Genomic DNA, 22,792 nt, shown 5'->3' with positions numbered 1-22,792 from the left:
CCGGCACCTTTGCACTGTGGCGCTATGGTGGCTATGTTGGCACTGGTTAGCAGATTGTGTGCCTGCGCAGCCAGAGAAAAGGACTGTGCCATATCCGTATAGATATGGCACATTCCTGCCCTCTCTCTCTCACACAGTGCCTTGCTGTGTTGCATGAAAGAATTATAAATCTGCCCCTTAGTTAGTATGCTCTTATGTTCTATTGAGTGTTGGAAGAAGGATTGTTGCAAGACAGGGTGTGATTGCAAGCTTAGTAGAGTATGTGTTCATGAGAACTCTGGGGTTGTGTGCTAGGGTTAGAAGTGTTTTATGGTCGTGCCACTGTGGATGGGATTCTGTGTGGCCTAACAATATAAGACTGGTAAGTAGCACTTTTCTTTGGAAGTGACCCTTATTGGGAGATGGGTCTCACAGTCCATTAACAGTGTAAAAACTTCAGGAGTCACAATTCACAGCTAGGTAATCGAAACTATTGCCTGGACAAAAATGGGGTACAGTGTTCTACAACCCTGAAAAACCGGGGGTGGGAACACCTGCCAAATGAATCAGGTGGAGCTAAATTCCATAGCGTCTGAATCAGGCCCAAAGTGTTGGGTTAATTTTGTTTTGTTTTTGTTTTAATGTAACTACATCAGCGCCAAGAGTAAAGTCATTCCTTCTGCATCAAGGATGATGTTGACATGGTCTGATTTGCATGAAATTGTTTTTGGGGCGGTGCTTCTGTAAAAGAAATTAGAACCACTGTAGCTGCTCACTAAATAATTGCATTTCCCAGAAAGCTGTTTGTCAATCTGGCACGTGTGCAATGGATATCATTAATAATGCATGGCCTCTGCCACCAATCGGGCAAAGTTCAGCATCAGTTTTGCAAGATTGCTTGCCTCTTCCTCAAAGGCTGCATTACACTCTCAACCGCCTTGCTATAATTGCAGCAACTAGAAGAACAAAATTGATTCAGGAAGTATTGTAAATCTGCTAATTAAATAGAGTACTTAACAGTATTTATTCCACCTGCGGCACTTGTCAAAACTCTTTACCTCCGACAGCCTTTAATTTCTAAATAAAATCGGCTGCACGGTTTTATTTGTGTTGAATATGCACTTCCATTTTCCTTTGCGAAACTACTGAATTAAACTTTCATTAAGTAGAATTCGCGTTTTACACGAACTCAATTGAAAAGATAGCATACTGATAATTACTAACACCTAAAAATAATAAATGGAAAATCCCAGGAAATGATATTTGTAGGTATTTCATTTAGTGACGACTACTTATGTTCTTATTACTATATGGCAGACAGATGCTCGGTAAAAACGTGAAAGGTCTCCCGATTGTTTTATTGCAAGAGCTATAGGTTATAATCCGTGCTTAATTTGAGCTAGTACTTGTAGGTGCGGTTCACAGCACCCTTTTTGGTAATGTCCCAACCACTGGCTGAGTAGTCACGACTTGTCATTGTGCCAGTACAATTTGTACTTTAAAACAATTGGCCAAGATCACTGGCCTATGGCGTAAATCCATTTTCAAGCCCATAAAATTTGATTGAAAACCTTGCAGAATTGATTGCAGATTTCAATCCATTTGACTCTCTGGAGGCCAGTCCGTCTTCTTTCCAGAACAGTAGAGCACTTTCACGCGTGGAATTAACTTCTGGGTCAGGATTACCCTTTCTTTGTTAACAAGATTTAGAATCTTATTAACCCCAACCTACCTACGGCTAATGGTGCAATCACTCACTGGTCATCATTAGTAGAATTGGCCTCAGTGGTGGTGGATGGGGGGGAGGGGGCATTGATACCACTGCCATTAGATGTCCCTAAATAACACGTTTAGGGTTATGCTCATAAATGTTTTTTGCTGATGCTGGCTCTTGTAGTCCCTTGGAGAACCCTAGTGTAACTTTCGGCATTTCTCCAGTTTTATTATTAACACTGTTGCGGTTGAAACCATTAGGTAATAAATTATCTCTTATGGAAGGTTTCACAATACCTGGTCGCGCAGCATGAGGGCGATCATATGGTGGTCATAGGGTTCCTAGTTTAGACATGGCTCAACTGCTTGAACTACCACCAGATGCTCATTCATCCTAGACTGGTGTGGCATTGTGCTTACTGGTGGATGATTCTTCAGCATGGAGTTTACTGCTTCATGGGCAGTGGGCTGCTGCCAATGAAATGTCACTTGCTTATGTTCAAGACATTGGGGGTCATTCTGACCCCCTGGAGGGAGCCGCCATATGGCCGCTCAGCGGTCGAAAGACCGCGGAGGCCATTCTGGCTTTTCCGCTGGGCTTGCGGGCGACCGCCAGAAGGCCGCCCGCCAGCCCAGCGGGAAACCCCTCCCCACGAGGAAGCCGGCTCCGAATGGAGCCGGCGGAGTGGGTATGTGCGACGTGTGCAGTGGCACCCGTCGCATATTTCAGTGTCTGCAAAGCAGACACTGAAATACAAAGTGGGGCCCTCTTACGGGGGCCCCTGCAGTGCCCATGCCATTGGCATGGGCACTGCAGGGGCCCCCAGGGGCCCCACAACACCCCATACCGCCATCCTGTTCCTGGCGGGCGACCCGCCAGGAACAGGATGGCGGTATGGGGTGTCAGAATCCCCATGGAGGATTCTGCAGGACAGCGGAAAACCGGCGGGAGACCGCCGGTTTTCCTGTTCTGACCGTGGCTGAACCGCCGCGGTCAGAATGTCCTGAGGAGCACCGCCAGCCTGTTGGCGGTGCTCCCGCATCCCCGGCCCCGGCGGTCCTTGACCGCCGGGGTCGGAATGACCCCCATTGTGTCCTGCTGTCTTTCTGCAGTTGGATGGTTGTTTACAAGGGTGTCACCTGGAAGGTACAGTTTTGATGTGAGTGCTGGCAGGCAGATTATGATCATAATCTGTAGGTCAAAAACATGCTAATAATCCGCTTGAAAGGGGAAAGATGTAAAAACGTAAGGAGCAACTCCACATTTTTATTTTTCTAAATCACACAATAGGTGTGGGGAACTGTTATATCACACATTACCATGTGTTGTGATGGTGTGACATAGGCTGCCATGCAATGTTATACCCTTATAAGCAGGTGTGCATGCTTTCATGCGGTAAGTGTGAATGGACTGTACACTGTAATTTTTCAAAAACACTGGAATGGCTGTGGCAGTATAATTTTGGGAACTGCATTTGGTGTGCTCCTGTGCGGGCAGTTGTAGCTATTTGTATGTGGCATGTCAATTCATGCCAAATGTGGCAAGTTTGCTTTTATATGGTAAGAGGTGAGCACAGTTTTTTGACAAAAAGTTCCCCAACATCATTTGCAGGAGGTTTACTCTATATTTTTGCTTTTGTCCCCAGAGTTCCACCAGTGTTTTTTACATTTCTGGCAATAGTATGAGTGCTCTGTACTACCTCTCAAATGATAGACTGATGTTTTAGGGTCACCTCTTGCATGAGCCTTGAAAGGGGAGATCGCCATTGGTCTCCTACCCATGGTTCTACTTTGAAAATCTCCCATAGCTTTGGGGTACTTAGGGCACAAAGTGAAGTGGCCTACTGCCTTTCTAAGGTAAACTGAAACCTTAGTGATTGGCTGCAGGCACCTGAACCTCTGTGGTGCTCGGTAAGGGGCACAGCAGCCTCCGGTGCCTTTGATAACTTCTGTCTTCTCTTTTGTGTTGCAAAGAGACCAGCGTTCACATATTATTTATTATTAAATGCCAAAGTGATTATATATATATATATATATATATATATATATATATATACTGGCGGTTGCCAGTAGGTAGTTATAGTTAGCACCATGTTTCCTTAGATTTTTTTTTTTTATTTGCCTATATCTTTGGCACCTTTTGACAAATACACACGAAATCTTCCAAAGAAAGTGGCCCAGTGATTCTTGTTGTACATGGGAAGATTTGGAGTCATCTGTCAAGAAGGGGCTTAGAAAAAGGGGGCTCAAAAATGTTGTATTCGCCATGTTAATTCACATAGGACCTGTCAATGAGTCTACAGCCCAAACCACTGGACGGGATTACACCAAATCTGGCAGAAAGCTAGCCGCCGGTGCGCAGATTGTGCTTTTTGTTATTTGATGTAAATCGGTTCAGCAGTTTAGGAGATACTTAAGGGCAGATAAATTTGAATATCTCTGGCTGCAAATATTTCGCTAAATTTGTGAATTTTCATGAATACGTGTGCAAAAAGAAGCGTTGCAATTGCCTGACCGCAATCTGACAAGAAAGTTGTGACTGGCATTTTATTTAACGGGAAATGGTCCCTGGGGGTGAAAATTTGAATTGGCATGTGGTGTCAGGGTGAAGGTACCCTGACCCCAGGCGTGTGCTATAGGTGTGTTTTAGGAGCAAAGTATAGGTTTAATATAATCTGTGCAATATTTGCAAAAATTCGTGAATTTTCACAAGGTTCTGCAAATTATACACAAAATATTCTCAATTAGGGAAAAATGTGAAAGAAAGACCACAGACTCATTCATACACTAATTCATTCACTCATACATGCACTCAGAGGCCCAGATGCCCACTCACACACCCACTCATGCACCCGCTTAGACCCACTCATAGATTCACACACCCACTTTTAGACCCACTTAGACAATCACGCAGCCACTCACACATCCACTGACAGAGACAGGCCAAAGGCCATGTATGACGCGGGGTTAGGAGGTTATAAGGGCTTGGCTGCAAGGTCTGGCTGCAAGGCGAGGCCTTGCCACCAACCTCTGCCACACAAGGCACATACCTTATTATTATCTGGCTCCGACACATCTATTATATTTTTTGTGTTTGGGATGGTACAGAATCTGATTTGTTGGATTTCGCAACCTTGTTGAACAATAATGATTTGAATTTGAAATTCACCATGACACATAGCACAAAGTCAGCAGATATTTTGGGTGTAAGGGTTGGGCAATTATAAGGGCTTGGCTGCAAACCCTGGCTGCAAGGTCAGGCCTTGCAACCAATCTCTGCAGCGCACAGCACAGACCATATTATTATCTGGCTCCGATATATCGATTATATTTTTTGTATTTTGAATGGTGCAGAATCTGTTTTGTAGGAATTCACAACCTTGTTAAACAATAATGATTTGAATTTGAAATTCACCATGATACATAGTACAGATTCAGCAGATTTTTTGGATGTAAGGGTCTCAGCTAAAGGTCAAAATCTACATACCAGGTTATTCAGAAAAGAAACAGTGGGCAATTCGATTCTTCATGTCCAAAGTAGTCATGCTCTGAGTTTTCAATGGAGTATTCCATATGGCGAATTCGTCAGGGCTAAACACAACTGTAGTTCTGAGGAAGATTATAATACAGTGCGAGATGCTGTGCTCACTAGGCTATGATCAAGAGGTTACTCGCACAAGCATCTGAAAACGGCAAGTGACCGTGCTAATAAAGTGAATAGGGAGATTATGTTATTTGGACATTCTAAATGCAAACCCACTGATCCTCAAGGATCTATTCATTTCATTATCAAGTACTCTAGACAGGCTAATGAGTTACAGGGTATTTTGCACAGAAGATGGGATTGCCTTTGCCAGGATCCATATTAATGCAGAAGGTGGGCAACCATCCCTCCATTACATATAAGAGAAATGTTTCTTTGAAAGATCTATTGGTACACAGCTTTCTTGATTCAAAAGATGAGACATGGTTTTCCAAAATAAAAGGCTTCATGATATGTGGACACTGGAAGGGTTGTAAGTCCATTAAGAATGTATCCAATGTGGTGTTGCCGTTCTTATAATAAAGATCGTTGGATTATACTCCAGTGGAGTGGCTCCTACATTTTTTGTTTGGTGAAGATTACTGGATGTCAATTGGAGAGTTATTTCCTGTGTGTTAGAAATGGGGTCTTTGGTTCACAGTCAGGTTACCCCCTGTTCAAGCAAGGACCCTCACTCTAGTCAGGATAAAAGAGAATCACCCTCAGCTAACCCCTGCTTACTCCCTTGGTAGCTTGGCAGAGCAGTAGGCTGAACTTCAGAGTGCTAGGTGTAAAGTATTTGTACCAACACACACAGTAACTTCATGAAAACACTACAAAATGACACAACACCAGTTTAGAAAAATAGAAAATATTTATCTAAACAAAACAAGACCAAAACGGCAAACATCCGACATACACAAGACAAGTTATGAATTTTTAAAGATAAAACTCGAAAATAGCGCTTAGAAACACAAAATGCTTCGAGGAGGTGTTAACACGGCGTCGTGACGGAGTCGTTCCCCACAAGCCGACACCAGCGGCGCCGGACACGGAGTCACATAGACCCCCAAGTACAGTACCTTTGGTGAACAGTGAAAACAAGCCGATTCGCGATGTTGGGGGTCGTGGCGTCTGTGCGAAACGTTGAATCCGCGCACTTTGAGCGGCGTCGGTCACGACGTGGTGCGGCGACTTCCACGGAGTCGCTGACTTCAGCAGGGCTTCAGCGGCATCGGGCCTGCGAAGGTCGTCGCGTTCCAGCGGAGATCACGGAGTCGTGTGCAGGCGGCGTCACCGGATTCAGCAGCGGCGTTGGTCCGAAGTCGTCCGAAGTCGATTTCCTTGGATTTCCACCAGCTTTCCTTCCAAGGGCCCAGGGACTGGATAGGGCACCACTTGTCAGAGCAGGAGCCTCTCTAGAGACTCCAGGTGCTGGCAGAGAGAAGTCTTTGCTGTCCCAGAGACTTCAAACAACAGGAGGCAAGCTCTAAATCAAGCCCTTGGTGAGTTCTTCACAAGATGGAAGGCACACAAAGTCCAGTCTTTGCCCTCTTACTTTGGCAGAAGCAGCAACTGCAGGATAGCTCCACAAAGCACAGTCACAGGCAGGGCAGCTCTTCTGCCTCAGCTCTTCAGCTCTTCTCCAGGCAGAGGTTCCTCTTGTTTCCAGAAGTGTTCTAAAGTCTGTGGTTTTGGGGCCCTTCTTATACCCAATTTCTCCTTTGAAGTAGGCCTACTTCAAACTAAAGTCTCTTTTGAATGTGAAATCCAGCCTTGCCCAGGCCAGGCCCCAGACACTCACCAGGGGGTCGGATACTGCATTGTGTGAGGACAGGCACAGCCCTTTCAGGTGTAAGTGACCACTCCTCCCCTAACTCCTAGCACAGATGGCTCATCAGGAAATGCAGACTACACCCCAGCTCCCTTTGTGTCACTGTCTAGTGTGAGGTGCAACCAGCCCAACTGTCAAACTGACCCAGACAGGGAATCCACAAACAGGCAGAGTCACAGAAATGATATAAGCAAGAAAATGCTCACTTTCTAAAAGTGGCGTTTTCAAACACACAATCTTAAAATCAACTTTACTAAAAGATGTATTTTTAAATTGTGAGCTCAGAGACCCCAAACTCCACATGTCGACCCGCCCCCAAAGGAAATCTACACTTTAATCAGATTTAAAGGTAGCCCCCATGTTAACCTATGAGAGGGACATGCCTTGCAACAGTGAAAAATTAATTTAGCAATATTTCACTGGCAGGACATATAAAACACATTACTATATGTCCTACCTTAACCATACACTGCACCCTGCCCTTGGGACTACCTAGGGCCTATACCTTAGGGATGTCTGACATGTAAGAAAAGGAAAGGTTTAGGCCTGGCAAGTGGGTACACTTGCCAAGTCGAATTTACAGTTAAAACTGCACACACAAACACTACAATGGCAGGTCTGAGACATGATTACAGAGCTACATATGTGGGTGTCACAACCAGTGCTGCAGGCCCACTAGTAGCATTTGATTTACAGGCCCTGGCACCTCTAGTGCACCTTACTAGGGACTTACTAGTAAATCAAATATGGCAATCATAAATAAACCAATCAACATTACAATTTACACAGAGAGCATATGCACTTTAGCACTGGTTAGCAGTGGTAAAGTGCTCAGAGTTCAAAAGCCAACAGCAACAGGTCAGACAAAATAGGAGGCAGGAGGCAAAAAGATTGGGGATGACCCTGCATAAGCAAAAAAAAGTCCAACACTGTGACACACGCAATGGGAGCTCTGGTCCGCTGGTATATATATATATATATATATATATACATATATATATATATATATATATATATATATATAGATTTCACTATAAAAAACAAAGGTTAAAATAATGTTATAGGAAGGTGAAATGTCCAGTAACAACGTAATGGTTTAGTCCCTAAAATCCACAGAAATTCATGACTTATAGATATAGTTATCTCAACTAACTCTGATTCATGCCCTATGGTAACTATCTCACCCCCGCTATGCACAGTTTTCTCATCAGTAATTTCATTGCAAATGTCACAGTGATATTATCAATTATGTCATAGAAGATGTCATGAGTTATGTAATATGTGGGGTAATTAGCAGTGCATGGTGAGGGAGTGAGTTATAGTTACCGCAGGGCATTAGTCATATTTACTTGAGATAACTATAACTATTGAATTTCTGTAAATTTCTAGGGTTGTTTTAATGTAGAGTAATAATTTATTATCATAGGTAAATCTGTCCCCCTACATGCAGCCAAAACCACGCTATGCATGGCCTGCAGCCATGCATAGAGGAGTGCTGGCCACAAGGCCTGGCAAAAAAGGTAGCCAACCCAAATATACATATTCTGTTAGATCAATTTTATAGACAAGATGTACTTGACACACCAACAACATCGGTGGAAAGAGGAAGCATACGTGGCAGAAGAAGAGGATATTGCCTGACAAAAAATCAAGCAGATGTTAAAGAGCAAAGACAGGAAGAAAGGACAGGCTAAGGAGATTAAAACACGTAAATTTAAGAAGGGGGACAACCCAAAATAGCTGAAATAACCATAATAACCATAATATATCTACCAAAACATTACCTTAACAATACAGAAATGGCAATTCTAAGTAAAAGATTGAGTTTTTCATAGAATATGACCACATTGAAACACGAATTGACTCATACAATTTCAGCAGGAAAATAAAATTGGCAAAAGTGTTTGCAGTCAAAGATGAAAAACGTAGTGAAATCATAACAAAAATAAAATCATAAAAAATCATTAAAAAATCATACCAGCTCCCATGTCTAATGTACCTAATCAATATTAAAAAGATTGGGCTAGAACACCCCAGTTGGAGGAGAACTACAGAGACAACATCTATTGGTGGTTTTGACAACTTTGGATGCAGGACTAAATTGGAAAAGAAAGAAAAACATGATATTGCCCCAATCGTTCGCCAGGTGATACGACAGTCATCTTTCATGAAACGGTTACAAGAGACAAACACACATGTGATAACCTTTGAGAAGAGAAAACAGCCTTAAAATCGTATACAAGACAACACCTCCGGCTCCTGAAGACACATCACTGCTGATGAATCGGCATGGATGACTTAACTGCCTTGACTAGGTTCCCGTCTGCACTCAGCCTGGAGGACTGCAACTACCAAAGATATTGTGCCGCTGCTCAGGACCTGCCACTCTGACTCTATCCACCGATTCCACAGAGTGGAAACTGCTGAGGCCCCTGCAGTGAGAAACCGCCACTACAAAGTAAAGGTAGGCGTGGTTAGATTTGCAACAACTATCAAGCAGGTAAAGCGAGGCGTAGCCTGCGAATAGAGCAATGCACTAAAGGCATGCTGGGAATCCGGTGCAGAGATTGTAGACTATATGCCTCAGTGAACACCTGGGATGAGAACTGTTGAACTGAGTTGCACATCTAATTAGTAAGGTAGAAATGATCGGCACCAGTGCCTACATCCTGGGGGACTGTAGACGTTAGAGATCACCTTGAGTGGGAACGGAGTTCAAGGAGAGAGGTATATAATCTCTCTAAATATTTGAACTAAGGTTACAATGCTGTAATTAGGATTCCTATTGAATTGTGCTGTATTTTGTTTTGCTGTGAGATTAAAGATAAGCACAAGACAAAACAGCATTGTACCTGTTGGTAGACTGTTGAGTTCTTGCCCCTCATGATATTCCTTTGACTGTTCCTCCTTGCTACTCATAGTGCCAAGTGCGGAAACAGTTGTACTTGATCCAGAGCCATAGTAGGACGGACCCCAGCATATCAGTGGCAAGCAACCTCAACCACCAGAGTTAGAGCCAAGTAGGCCCTGTTTGCTCAAGGAACCCTGAATGGTTCTGACACTATAGTTAGCAAACATTAACATTATATTACTTATTTCAACACCCTGTTGGATTCTGGGCAACCCTTTTGATTTAGTCAATATAACCACAGGGCTCCATTCATTAATTAATTTATTAGAATCGTAGATTTATGTGCTCACATCTAACCTGAACTAGTGAAAATTTGCCTGATACAGTTACTCATAAGGTTTTTTTCATGGTAGATTAACATTTCCTTTTTCCCTGCAACTCATGGAAATATTGGGGTGCTTCTGGATTTTTGCCAATCCCATTTACACAAATGTGCAGCTTTTTCAGTACTTTTAGGTGTTTAAAATGAGTTTGAAAATCAATTTAGAATCTTTTCTTAAACCCTACAAAGTTAAAATTTTGACTTTACCACTATTCTAATGGTCACCCCACCGATGCTTAATGTTCCTTGTTCCACATCTAGTAGCAAAAATAAAACCAGGGCAGCAGAAATCTGGCATACAGCTGGATCATAGTGCAATTTACTATCATTTTGCATCCTTAACTAGTTTCAAAATCCGTAAATCACGATTCTTACTGCAACCTTTCTGAGCAGTAGCGAGTTTTTAAGATTTTCAGTCGTCAATGCCTAATCAATTATTCACGATTTGGTATTTACGAACTTGACAAAAAGGTGGAAAAACTGTTGTAACTCGGGCTCCTAATTTTTAAAAGAGCGAGAGAGAGAGAGTGTGTGTGTAAGAGAGAGAGAGAGAGAGTGTGTTTGTGTGTACACCTGAATCTATGTTTTGGCATGTGTGCCATGACCACCCTTCAGAAGGAGAAAGTAATGACCTATCACTTTATAGTGCTGTCTTTGTGGATCAAAGGTCATGTGATGTCATTTAAACATTCGTGTAAATGGTGCTACTGTTCTTCAGGCGGCTATGGATGCCACTGAATACTACCTTTGACTGACATAACTGGTATATGGAAATATATTATGCAGTGGCAAAATGTTAACCACATCAGACTGTAGTGTAGATTTCTATTTGTACTGTTTTTCTTTCCTGTACAAAAGGTGTGTTTTCTTTCTTGCAGAGATTACATCGAGCTTTAAATACATCATTTAACGAGGACAACTTCCAGCAGAAACTGAAACGACTGGAAAATAGGTAAATAATACGCATAACGTAAAAGGACAGCTATTCATTTGTATTCATTTATTTTTATGCTACTGATATTTCACAACTCACGCTACTATTCCAGTTCACTTATCATATGCCTAGGTTTCCTATTCATATAGGGTGGGTGGTGGCCACGAGCAAGGAGCACACCATCTCAACCATGGTGCAGACTCTTTCTGCATGTTTCCACAAATTCTGAACTATTGCAGCTTTATAAAAAAAAGTAAACTGTCTTGTATTGAACTGCTTCTGCTATTTGTTTGCAACAAACATCTAACAGGTTTCTGATGTGTTTAAGTTTGAACTTACGGTTCTATTTTTATTCGTCATGTTTGCAAACATGCTCTCTCTTTCATATGAAAGAACTGTGCACCAAGGCTTTAAGTAGTTTGAGGGAAAGATGGTGGTGTGACCAACTATCATATCGGATAAAGTACCCCCTGTCAAACATGATAAGAATATTGCAAGTCACCTCCGAGCTCCAGAAACTTATAAAGAAAGTCTACCTTTGGCCTCGTTCCTTTATATGGTTATGGAACTCTTTGATGACTTGCAAAATCATTATAATGTATGGCAGGGGTTACTTTATTTCTTATATTCTTAATTTTTCAATTTAAAAGAATTTTGAAACACCTAAAATGCATTAGGTTTGCCAAGCTTTTCTATTAACTTTTCACTGTTTACATAACCTTATTGTTGGAGGACTCAGAACATTTAGGAGCATATTTAAGAGACCTGAGCATCTCCTTGCGCTATATTAGCGCAATTTTTTTACGCAAATTTGGCCCAACAAGGCCAAAAATCCCACGCCACTTTGTAACCCTTTGCGCTACATTATGCCTGCGCCAGGCATAAAATATGCAAAGGGGGCATTCTCCCGTTGGGGGGGCCACAAATGGCACAAAGAAATAAAAGAAATTTCTTTGCTTCTTTTTTTTCGGCACTTATAACGCCTGCTCAGAGCAGGCGTTAAAAGGAGACATACCATTGATAACAGTGGGCTTCAATGGGCTTTGCAGGATTAGTATCAACATTTTTTATGCTAATCCTGCAAAGCTCCGGACTAGCATAAAAAATTATGATGCTACTCCCCTAACTAACGCCATGGTGCACTGTATTTTAAATATGGTGCACACATGGTGGCATTAAGAGAGTGCTAAGGGGTTCAAGAAAAGTGGCGCTGCACTGTGTGCAGCAACACCTTTCTTAAATATGCCCATCAGAGCCTTATTTAGAGTTTGGCGGACAGGATCCTCTATCTCAAACATGGCGGCTGCCCCATCTGCCATATTACAAGTGCATTATAGCCTATGCCACTTGTAATACATTGGGTAGGATATCCACCATGTTTTGATGACTTATCCCTGTAGTCAAACTTTAAATGAGGCTATCAGTCCAATAGTACCTTGTCTCTATGTCTGAGTCCATTTGTTAAACAAAGAAACCAATACAGTGTGTACCTAACCGCATATGCTGCACCATCCTTCGTTTCCACTTGTGATAAATATAGGACCCCTAAAGTTTGAGATAACATACAGCACAGGTTTCCAGAAGATAAGAAAGGCATCCAAGTCAGGTACAGTTCACCTTAACATAAACTACAAAAAACAGAATTTGTTAAAATAGAATAAGTTACACAAGTTGCAAAAAGACTGTTGAGAAAGAATGATTGAAAACACCAAAACTATGTACTATCATGCTAAATAATGTTGCTTTGGTTATCTTATTTTCTTTTTCTTTTTAAAAGAAAGAGGACTGCTTTTTGGTATTGTGAAAAAGAGATTGCTGTTGTTCTTTTCTTGTCCACAAAGATTACCTCTTGAAGCACTGCTATCCAATTTTCAAGCTCCTTGGTTTAGCTTACATTCAAAATATTTTCGGCTCTTCTGGCCTCATCTAGAGGTGGTTGATAACCAGACAGCTGACAAAAGCTGGCTAGTGTCCTAACCACCCACGATTGCTTTCCCTCATTTAGAGATTGATGGAAAACCGATTTGGTGACAGAAGATCGCTGCAGTGCAAACCCCACACTGGTGAAAACAGCATCGGAGTGCCTCCTATCTATACTGACTTCTGATTTGTCAAGGGCCGCAATGGCAGCCTCAGATAGATGTCAACAAATGTCCCCTTTGCGCTGGGAGAAAACTACCTGCATGTTAGAGATATCAGTTTGTTTGATTGCAGGGACCTGTTTTTAAAATGAAAAGTGATAGAAGGTCTTGCATGCTACTACTGCGTGTTAAAACATAAATCTCTGCTGTTTCCCTCCCCCCTGGTTTCCACCATGAGATGCAAGAGCCATTCTTCGAGGAAAAAGGACACTAAACAGGCAATAAACTGTAAACTTGTGGGCCGGGTAATGCGGGGGTGAAGGAGGCGGTGCCTACAGCACTGCAGGTGTACAGTGTTGGCCTGCCAAACTGGAAATGAAGCCCTTTGCATTTGTTTTACCTTTTTTTTGTAAATATTCTTGTGACTTTTGGGGTCATTTCAAGTATAGCGGACAGACTAACAGGTCAACAGAGGTCATCACCTTCGCCTTCTCTGCATCAGAAATCCATCACACCTAGAGAACCCCCACTGAAATGGTGGAGCTCATTTTGCTGAAAGTGCATTCACTGATGCAGCAGAAGACCCTTCAACAAAACTGAAATACTGGCTGTCCTTCAGGCATGGTGGCTAGCCAGACAGCTGTTTATATTTCTTTTCTAGAAATAAACTAAAAGTGGTGTTTATTTCTGCAAACCAAAAAAATGTGGACCTCTCACACATGAGGTTTCCCCCAGTGCTTGTGGCACGTTTGTGTTTCTTGCCTTCAATTGCACCCTCATGGCAGCAGTGGGTGTGACAGACACTGGGAGGTCAAATTTCAATTTACCATTCCAACTCCAGTCTTAGAACATTTGGTGAAAGTTATAATTGTCCCATGTATTTTCAGGAAAGGAAAGAGGGTCCGATTTAAGGTAAAAAAAACTTTAAGGCAAAAAATGTTTTGTGGCTGGATCATTTTTTTGTTTCCTGTGTCACTAACATGGAAAATGTACTCCAGAAGTAAAACCTTGTGATATATGTTGACCAATAGACTCATTGGTCATAGATTCCCACTAGCTGAGCCTCAGTTATTGTAAACACTGTACTTCCTTCACTCCAAATAGAACAGGGAGGCACAGGGCTGGTGGTTGGTGTATCTTGCAATTTTTGGTGGATGTCCTACGTCCGCCAATCTCTAAATGATTACTTTTGATGTTGATTCAGTGTGATTCATACTTCATATTAGCTTTAACCAGTGAAGTGTATTCCTGGGTAACACTATTTTACCAATATTTAAGATATTATGTGCCTCAATTTATTTCCTTGTTAGCACAGTTCTAGCAAAAAAACACTTTACTTACATTTCTGAGGCCATATTACGCAATGGGCGCATGTTCCCTTTTGGCACCATAGTACACCTTTAAAAAGGTGTACCACCTGGCATAAACAGGGAAAGTGCCCACTGTTTTGCTGGATGTGCTGCTCTCAGGGCAGCATCAAGCTCGAGCTGCCCTGGGGACAGCGCATTCAAGTTAAATATGGTGCAGCTGTTTACAAGCCGCTCTGTATTTCACTATGCAGGTGGCAGCCCACCTGCATTTTTAAGATGGTTTTAAGATCCACTTGCAGGCGGGTGCAGTCAGTGACAGAGTTCACCTGCACAGGAGTATTGGGGGCACAAAGCAGTTGTACATGCCCGTTTCACCCCAGGGCACTTTGTATAACACAGCCCTTGGTTGGAAACTGTGATAGCATAATAACAAAATACCACAAAAGCAGCAGCTCACAGAGAAAACACACACTTTCTTATGTTCACTTAGAAAAATTAATTAAAAAAAATACAGTCCACTGCAAATGGAATTTTTTTATACTATTACATTTCATATAAACAAATGCCAACATGCGTTAATTCACATTTATGATCACATTGAAGAGGTTGCAAAGTAACACAAGCAAAGTGGGATTTGGGAAAAATAAAAATCACTTTTAAAAAGTAACTTGCTGACAATCTATTACTTAAGTGAAACCAGCATTCATAAATTCCATGCAGCTCCACACTATTTTGAAATGGAGACTAATCTTGGATAGTTCCAGGGGCGGTTTCTCCACAATAGCAGAGGAGCGTCCCCCACCCCTTAGCCAAAAGCCAGTCTCAGGCTGGCCAAACACACATACGCACGTTTCTCCAGCCCGGCTGTGTTTAACAGCCGGGGATTGAGAAACTGCACAGACCCCAGGGCTGTGTCTGAGTAGCAGTCCGAGCAGCTCCGACCAATCCTGGCACTGCTTTCGTGCTAGGTTTAGCATGAAAGAATCACCAATATTGCTGGGGAGCCTGTGCTGGTGTCCCGGTAAATGCTGGGAGTCTAGAAGAAGAGCAATGAGTGAGGCAGCAGAAGACAGCGGGTGGCGGCGACAAAACCTTATTTTATTTTTACTTTTTCCCTGTTTCCCCGTCCGCTGTCCTCTGCCCTTCGCTTGACATTTGCAGTGGTCGCCGATGGATAGGTAATCCCACACTCAGTCCTATTTATAGTCGAAGAGACTGGTTTTACCCATAACACTTTACCTTTATCAAATGACCCTGGCTACTTTTAAATTTTCTGCTTCACTACAGTATCAATGCCAACCATACAAGAATGAGTTCTTCCTTCATTCTGAATGTAGTCCTCATAAACATACATTCCACAAAGTAACGTCCATGCTCCCTGATTTGGACCCTTATGAATATCTTTACACCTATCTTACTGGCCCTCACTTAAAACATAAAGGGATGGTTCGAATGTGTAAGGCCTGGCACTGTAGACTGATAAGAAACACTGATCAAAAAACCAAGCTGCCTGGCTCTAAGGGACTTAGGGGCATATTTACATGCCCCTTACGCTGCCTTAGTGCAGCCATAGTGTAATGTTTTTGATGTTAAGGTGGCAGTAAGGTGGCCTTTCCCCGCACCAGATTTACAAAGTGGTGCAATGCATGCATTGTGGCACTTAGCAACCTGTAGCGCCGCATTATGCCTGCACCAGGTATAATTGTATGCAAGGGGGAATTCGGACGCAGGGAGGTCCAAAAAAATGGGGCAGTTAAATTTAGTAGATTCCATTGTGTCATTTTTTCTGTCATTTTTAATGCCTGCTCAAAGCAGACATCAAAATGAAGCACCCATTAAAATCAAAGGGCCTCCTTGTGCTTTGCTGAAATAGTGCCAACATTTTTGATGCTAGTGCAGCAAAGCGTCACAACAGCATCAACAATTCTGACACTGTTGTGGTAACAACTGCCATGGTGCACCATACTGTAAATATGGTGCAACCATGGTGTCGCTAGGTGGGGCAAAGGCGTTGCAAAAGAAGTGGCGCATAGGGACTGATGCGCCATTTTCTCATAAATATGCCCCTTAGAGACATGCTACAAGAATGAGATGTATTCTCTAGCGTGAATTTGGACCCCTCTCACTCATTCCTACCTGTACACCCTCCATGGCCAAACATTAACTTTTTCCAACTAATTAGAGAATGCAGCTTTGCTAAGGTCCCACATGGATGTGTTCATATGATGTGTTTTGGAAAGCACAACCCTAGATGGGAAGCAGAGTAGTGCTGAATAGTGGACAGGGACTCAATTCTGAATAGTTTCAACAATACGGATGTCATTAGGAGATGCAGTTCTATTTACACGGATCTCAGACAGAAAAGGCTTGTCTTCTGTTTGTTCCATTCTTGCACATTTTCAGTTCCAGTCGTTCAATGTCATGTCTCCTTTTAAAGCATTGTCAGCTTGACAGGGTTAGTGGCTTGACCAGGTGAGTTGGTGTTTTGTTTCTGATAGCTCAGTAGATGATGCAGGTGACCTTGAAGAATATGCAGGAAAGGAGCCATAGCCAATGTGTTCCTTTACAGTAGATGCAACGTGGTAGAATTTCTTCAAGCCCTTGAAGAGACATGCAGCTGCACATAGAGCATGCCTTTGAGGATTCCAGAGTGGTGTATCCAAGACCAATGAGCAGTTTGTTGCCTCTGTCCAGGTCTAAGAGGACCTGGTCTTGTACTGTTCTAAAATCAGTTTCTGAAAGGAAGAGTTTCACATGTTATATTATTGAGAGCTCTGACCATGCTTCCATGGTTTTCGAGGTAATGTTTTCTTTGAAGATGTGTTCAAGGTAATTGCAAGTGATTTCACATTTACTATCCGCTGAGGATTGAAGGCATATAGTTTCATGTCATAAATCCAAGCTTGCTTTTGGTTGTTTGCAGCTGTTGACTGTAGGAAAGTCCTTTTTTTTTTGCCTGATCACCCCCACTCTTTCTGCATAGGTACTGGTGGTTACTGACTCTTGGCTGTGCCCTGGGTACTGCTTACCAGTCCCAGGGCCAGTGCTCTGTGTAAAATGGATATGCAAATTAGGCTAATTATAATTGGCTAAGTTAACCTACCTATAAGTCCCTAGTATATGGTAGGGCATGTAGGTTTAGGGACCACAGCATAGGTGGTGCACACCTAGGTGCATTGCTGAGGTGCCCAGTGTCATTTTAAAAGCAAGCCTGCCTTGCTGGCTGCTTTTAAATTAAAGTTATATGCAAATTCGACTTTGGAATTAAAGGTACTTCCAAAGTTTTAAACTACCTTATTTTTACATATAAGTCACCCCTAAGGTGTGCCCTATGTGCCCCTAGGGCTGGGTGCCATGTAACTATAAGCAGGGACTTTATAAAAATAGATTTATAAGCCCTGGTGAGGTAAAAACAGCCAAATTCGTTTTTCCCTCATTGAAGTAAATGGCCTTCATAGGCTAGAATGGGCAGACTTTATTTAAAATTTTAAAGTCTCCTTAAATGTTACATACCAAGAATTTGGTATCAAATTGATTGTTATAATAAATCCCACAACTTCCAGTTGTTGGATTTAATATAACTAGTGCAGGTAAAAAGTTTAGACTTTACCTAAAAAGTTGCCAATTTCAGCTCTGCATTGTTTTTGCTGCTGTGCTCTGATTGGCCAGCCTGCAGCAGCTTCTGCCAGGCCACTTTAATGAGGTGTGAAGTGGCCTGGCTTTACACAAAGGAATGTGCTTGGGGGAGAGAATCTCCCCTCAGCAGATGGTGAGGCAGGAAGGGGGAGGGCTGCCAAACTGGTCTTCAAAGGCAGAGAAGGACATTTGCAGCACCCAGCAACACCCCCACATCCTGCAAACCCAGACAGCTAGGTGCCCCCTTGATTAGATTAGGAGAGGGCAGGAGAGGGGTGTGTTTATGATTTTTAGCCACACCAGTGGGTGGGCTCAGCCAGATCTCTCCTCTAAAAATCAGATTCATCCATTTTGGATTTTTAGAGACTGTTGCCTTCTGGGATGGATTTTTGCCACACTTCCCAGGAAGTGGTCATCACAGGGGGACAACCCTGTCCCTGATTGGAGGACCAGGGCCCCCCTGCTTTTCACCCAGGGGCAAGGATAAAACTGGCAGACCTGCACCCACGCCTCAGATCCCCACCAAATTTCAAGAAGAAGGAACTACAAGAAGAAGAAGGACTGCCCTGCTGGACCCCTGGCCTGCACCTGGACCCTGCACTCAGAAAGACTGCACCAGCTGCACACTTGGGCTTCACCACAAGAAGGACTTTGCCTGGCTTCCACTGGTTCAAGGAGGGACTCCCTGTTTGCTACAGGTGAAAAATTGCTAACCAGAGTCCCCTGCACCAACTCCTGAAAAAGTGACCAGCTGACCACTGCCCAGTGGCCAAAAAGGAGTTTGCGCCAGGTGCACTCTGGGAGTTGAAGTCCGCACTTCCCAAGGACCATCACAGAACTTCTGGACCCTTGGGGTGAGCTGTGGACCCCAAAAGAACCTTAAAAGAACATCTGGGTGAAGCCCCAGAAGTTTGGAAAAGATTGGAGAAATTTTGGAAAAAAGCTCCATAAAGTGACCGACCCGACTCGGAAATTCTAGCCGGCTTGCCTCAACCGCGACCCGGCCTGACTTCGTGGTTCGTCCCGGTAAAGAAAAACATCCGAAAAAAAGACTAAGTCCGAACGTAAAAAGTTGACCGGGACCTTCCAGCCATCGTATCCGAGAAGGGCTCCACGGACGTCGGATCAAGATCCAGGTTTACCCCGGTCGAAGGATTTTCATCTCGAAAAAACGACTAAGTCCGAAGGTAAAAATCACCACCGAGGAAACCGACTTCGCGTATCTGGACAAGGGCTCCAGGAGGTCGGATCCAACTGGCAGGTTCGTCCCGGGGAAGAAAAACCTCGAAAAAGAGACTAAGTCAGAAGGTAACTTTTTAACCGAGGCCTCCCGCGACTTGTAGTCGAGCAGGGCTCCATCGCGGTCGGCCTGAAAGTTTGACTTTGCCCCGGTCCTGGTGCAACCAGATGACCCGATTGGCGCTTTTCGTTTCTGAGCGCTAGAAAATAATAATACTTTAAAAATTCATATCTCCGGTTCCCCTGAACCGATTTTAATCGATTTTGTGTCATTTTAAAGATAAAAATATAAACTATTTTTATAAATTGGTTTTGGATTTTTAAACTGTTTCCTGTGTTTTATTTAATTACTGTTTTGTGATATTTGAATGCTTTACACTTTGTCTCCTAAGTTAAGCCTTGACGCTCGATGCTAAGCTACCAAGGGTAGAGCTGGGATTAATTTACTGAGACCTAACTGTACTTTTGTGGAGGTTTGTGGCTTGTTGCTAGGTGTAGGTACCTACCTGCCCTATCAATAACCCATTTTCCAACATAATTGGAAGCAGCGACGGGATCCTGTACTTGTGTTCAATATCACGTTACAGTTTTAGATAAAACAAATTAAAAATCCTTTAAATTGTCCTAGTGCAAAAATTGTTTTTAATTTTTAATTTTAATTTTTTTTTTAAATTAATTTGGATTAATTTCAATTATTGAATTTTTGTAATTTTTCTAAATTCCTGTTACCAATTTTTGCAAAAAGTTTTTGTTGACACAAAACTAGGGAACCATGGAGCTTGATCTGGCTAGCCTACCTACACTGACAGTAGTCCAGCTTAGGGGGTTGTGTGTTGAGAGAGGGTTGCCTGCAACCTCTAATCTCAGGAAGGAAATCCTAATTAAATCCCTGACAGCATGGGCTGAGGCCCAAGAGGTAGAGACAGAGGAAGCTCCAGAGGAGGAAGAAAAAGAGGAAGATGCTAACTCTAACCACTCAGGGGAGGGAAGGCATCAGACCCCAAGTGAGGAAGAGGAGGAACGGTCCTCACTGGACACAGTCACTAGGGGCAGACCCAAAGCTAGTGGTAGGAAGGGGGTCCTTTCAGGAGGAGAGAACCCATCCATCAGGGAGAGAGAGCTGGAAGCCCAGCTAGCCTACATAGCTTTGGAGGCAGATAAGCTTGCCCTAGAAAAAAAGAAGTGGGCAAGCAAAGAAAAAAAAGATGGAAGCAGCGAGAAAGAAACTGAGGTGTCCCTGGGTGGGGGTTTTGCCCCCAGATTACCCAAAGGGGTGGTTCCTGCCTATGTAGAGGGGGATGACATCGATAAGTGGCTGGGGGCCTTTGAGAGGGCCCTCCAGATGAGGAAAGTCAAGCCTCAGTACTGGGGTTCACTCCTTTGGGAGTTAGTTCCCAACTCTGGGAGGGATAGGCTCCTAACCATGAGTGGGGAGGATGCAGACTCATACCCCAGTATGAAGAGTTGCTTGACTAAAAAGTTTGGTCTAACCCCAGAGCAGTATAGGCTTAAGTTTAGGGACACCCAAAAGACAAGCACCCAGTCCTGGGTGGACTTTGTGAACATTTCAGTAAAAGCGCTGGAGGGCTGGATACAGGGCAACAGGGTAAGTACCTTTGAGGGGCTGTACAATTTGATTATGAGGGAGCACCTTCTAACTAATTGTGTCCAAGAGAGGCTCCGCCAGTATCTAGTAGACTCTAGGTTGACCAACCCCAGAGAGCTGGGGGAGGCAGCAGATGACTGGTTAAGAACTAGAGTTAACCAGAGACCCCCAGGGGGTGATCAGAAAAAGGGAGGACATGGTTCTTCTCAGGGGAAGAACCAAGGGAAAGATGACAAAAAACCCAAAGAGTCCTCACAAGAGTCCCCAAAAACTTCTCAGGGAGGGGGAGCCCCGAGCCAATTCACTTTTAAAGGGAAAGGGTATCAGGGAAAGAATTTTGATCCTGCTAAAGCAGGAAAGTTTCAGGAGCTTGCTAAGGCCGGCAAGTGTTTTGACTGTTATCAGCCAGGACATAAAAGAGGAGATGCTATCTGCACCAAGAAGCCCCCCACTGGTGGGCAATCCCAGGGGATTGCTAGTGTAGGGTTGGGGGTGGAAGTTGGCCCAGGAGTGGAATCAGGGTACACTGAAGTCACCTTAGTATCCGTGGGTGGGGTGGACATTGCAACTATGGCCACCTTACCTCCCATCATGCAGAGGTATAGGCAGAGGCCTAAAGTCAATGGGACTGAAGTGGAAGCTCTGAGAGATACAGGAGCCAGTGTGACAATGGTCACAAAAAAGCTGGTTTCTCCAGAGCAGGTCTTACCTGGTGTCTTCCACCAGGTGACTTATGCAGATAGCAGAACCAAACTCCATCCCATGGCTATGGTGAGTCTGGAATGGGGAGGTGTGACTGGCCCTAAAAAAGTAGCTGTAGCTCCTGCCCTCCCAGTAGAGTGTCTGCTGGGAAATGATCTTGAAGCATCTGAATGGTCAGAAGTGGAGAGAAGGGTCCATGCAAAGATGCTGGATCTCCCTGAATGGGTGTGTGCTGTGACCAGGTCACAGGCAGCACAACAGGGAAATGCTGGACACTTGGACCCTGGAACAATGGGCCAAGCCTCCAAGAAAAAGAGAAAGGGCACTGGGTCTGGCTTGCCAGCCCCAACAAGTACAGAGGGTCAGGAAGAATCCAACCCTGAGGGGGAGGATCTGAACTCTGAGGGAGGGACACCTTCCCTGCAAACTCTGCCTGACTTGGCAGAACTGCAAGGGGCAGGTGGGCCCACCAGAGAAGATTTGTGCCAGGGACAAAGAGAGTGTCCCACTCTTGAGGGCCTGAGGCAGACTGCTGCCAGGCAAGAACAAGGGGATACCAGTGGTACCCACAAGGTTTACTGGGAGGATGGAGTTCTCTACACTGAGGCTAGGACCCTCAAAGAAGGGGCTACTAGGAGAGTAGTGGTCCCCCAAAAGTATAGAGAATTCCTCCTTACCTTAAGCCATGATATCCCCTTAGCTGGTCATTTGGGACAGACCAAGACCTGGAACAGGCTGGTCAACCATTTTTTTTGGCCTGAAATGTCGGAAAAAGTCAGGGAGTTTTGCAGCTCCTGTGTCACCTGTCAAGCCAGTGGCAAGACAGGGGGCAAACCAAAGGCTCCCTTGATTCCACTGCCAGTGGTTGGGACTCCCTTTGAGAGGGTGGGGATTGACATTGTTGGTCCCCTAGACCCACCAACTGCTTCAGGTAACAGGTACATTGTGGTGGTAGTGGACCATGCCACCAGGTACCCTGAGGCAATACCCCTCCGGACAATC

General features: G+C 43.8%; 1 protein-coding gene across 1 annotated transcript in view; it reads left to right on the top strand.

Moving 5' to 3' along the window:
* GRIN3A (glutamate ionotropic receptor NMDA type subunit 3A) overlaps nt 1-22,792 on the top strand; it is a 748,999-nt gene that overhangs the window by 655,673 nt on the left and 70,534 nt on the right. Inside the window, exon 8 of the mRNA XM_069239855.1 lies at nt 11,161-11,234. Within this exon, the coding sequence (XP_069095956.1) occupies nt 11,161-11,234 (74 nt within the window). The remainder of the gene's footprint in view (nt 1-11,160; nt 11,235-22,792) is intronic.

Source organism: Pleurodeles waltl, chromosome 1_2 (assembly GCF_031143425.1).
Source record: "Pleurodeles waltl isolate 20211129_DDA chromosome 1_2, aPleWal1.hap1.20221129, whole genome shotgun sequence".
NCBI classification, from domain to species: Eukaryota; Metazoa; Chordata; class Amphibia; order Caudata; family Salamandridae; genus Pleurodeles; species Pleurodeles waltl.
Note: the sequence above shows the minus strand (reverse complement) of the source record. Positions and strands in the feature narration are given on the sequence as shown.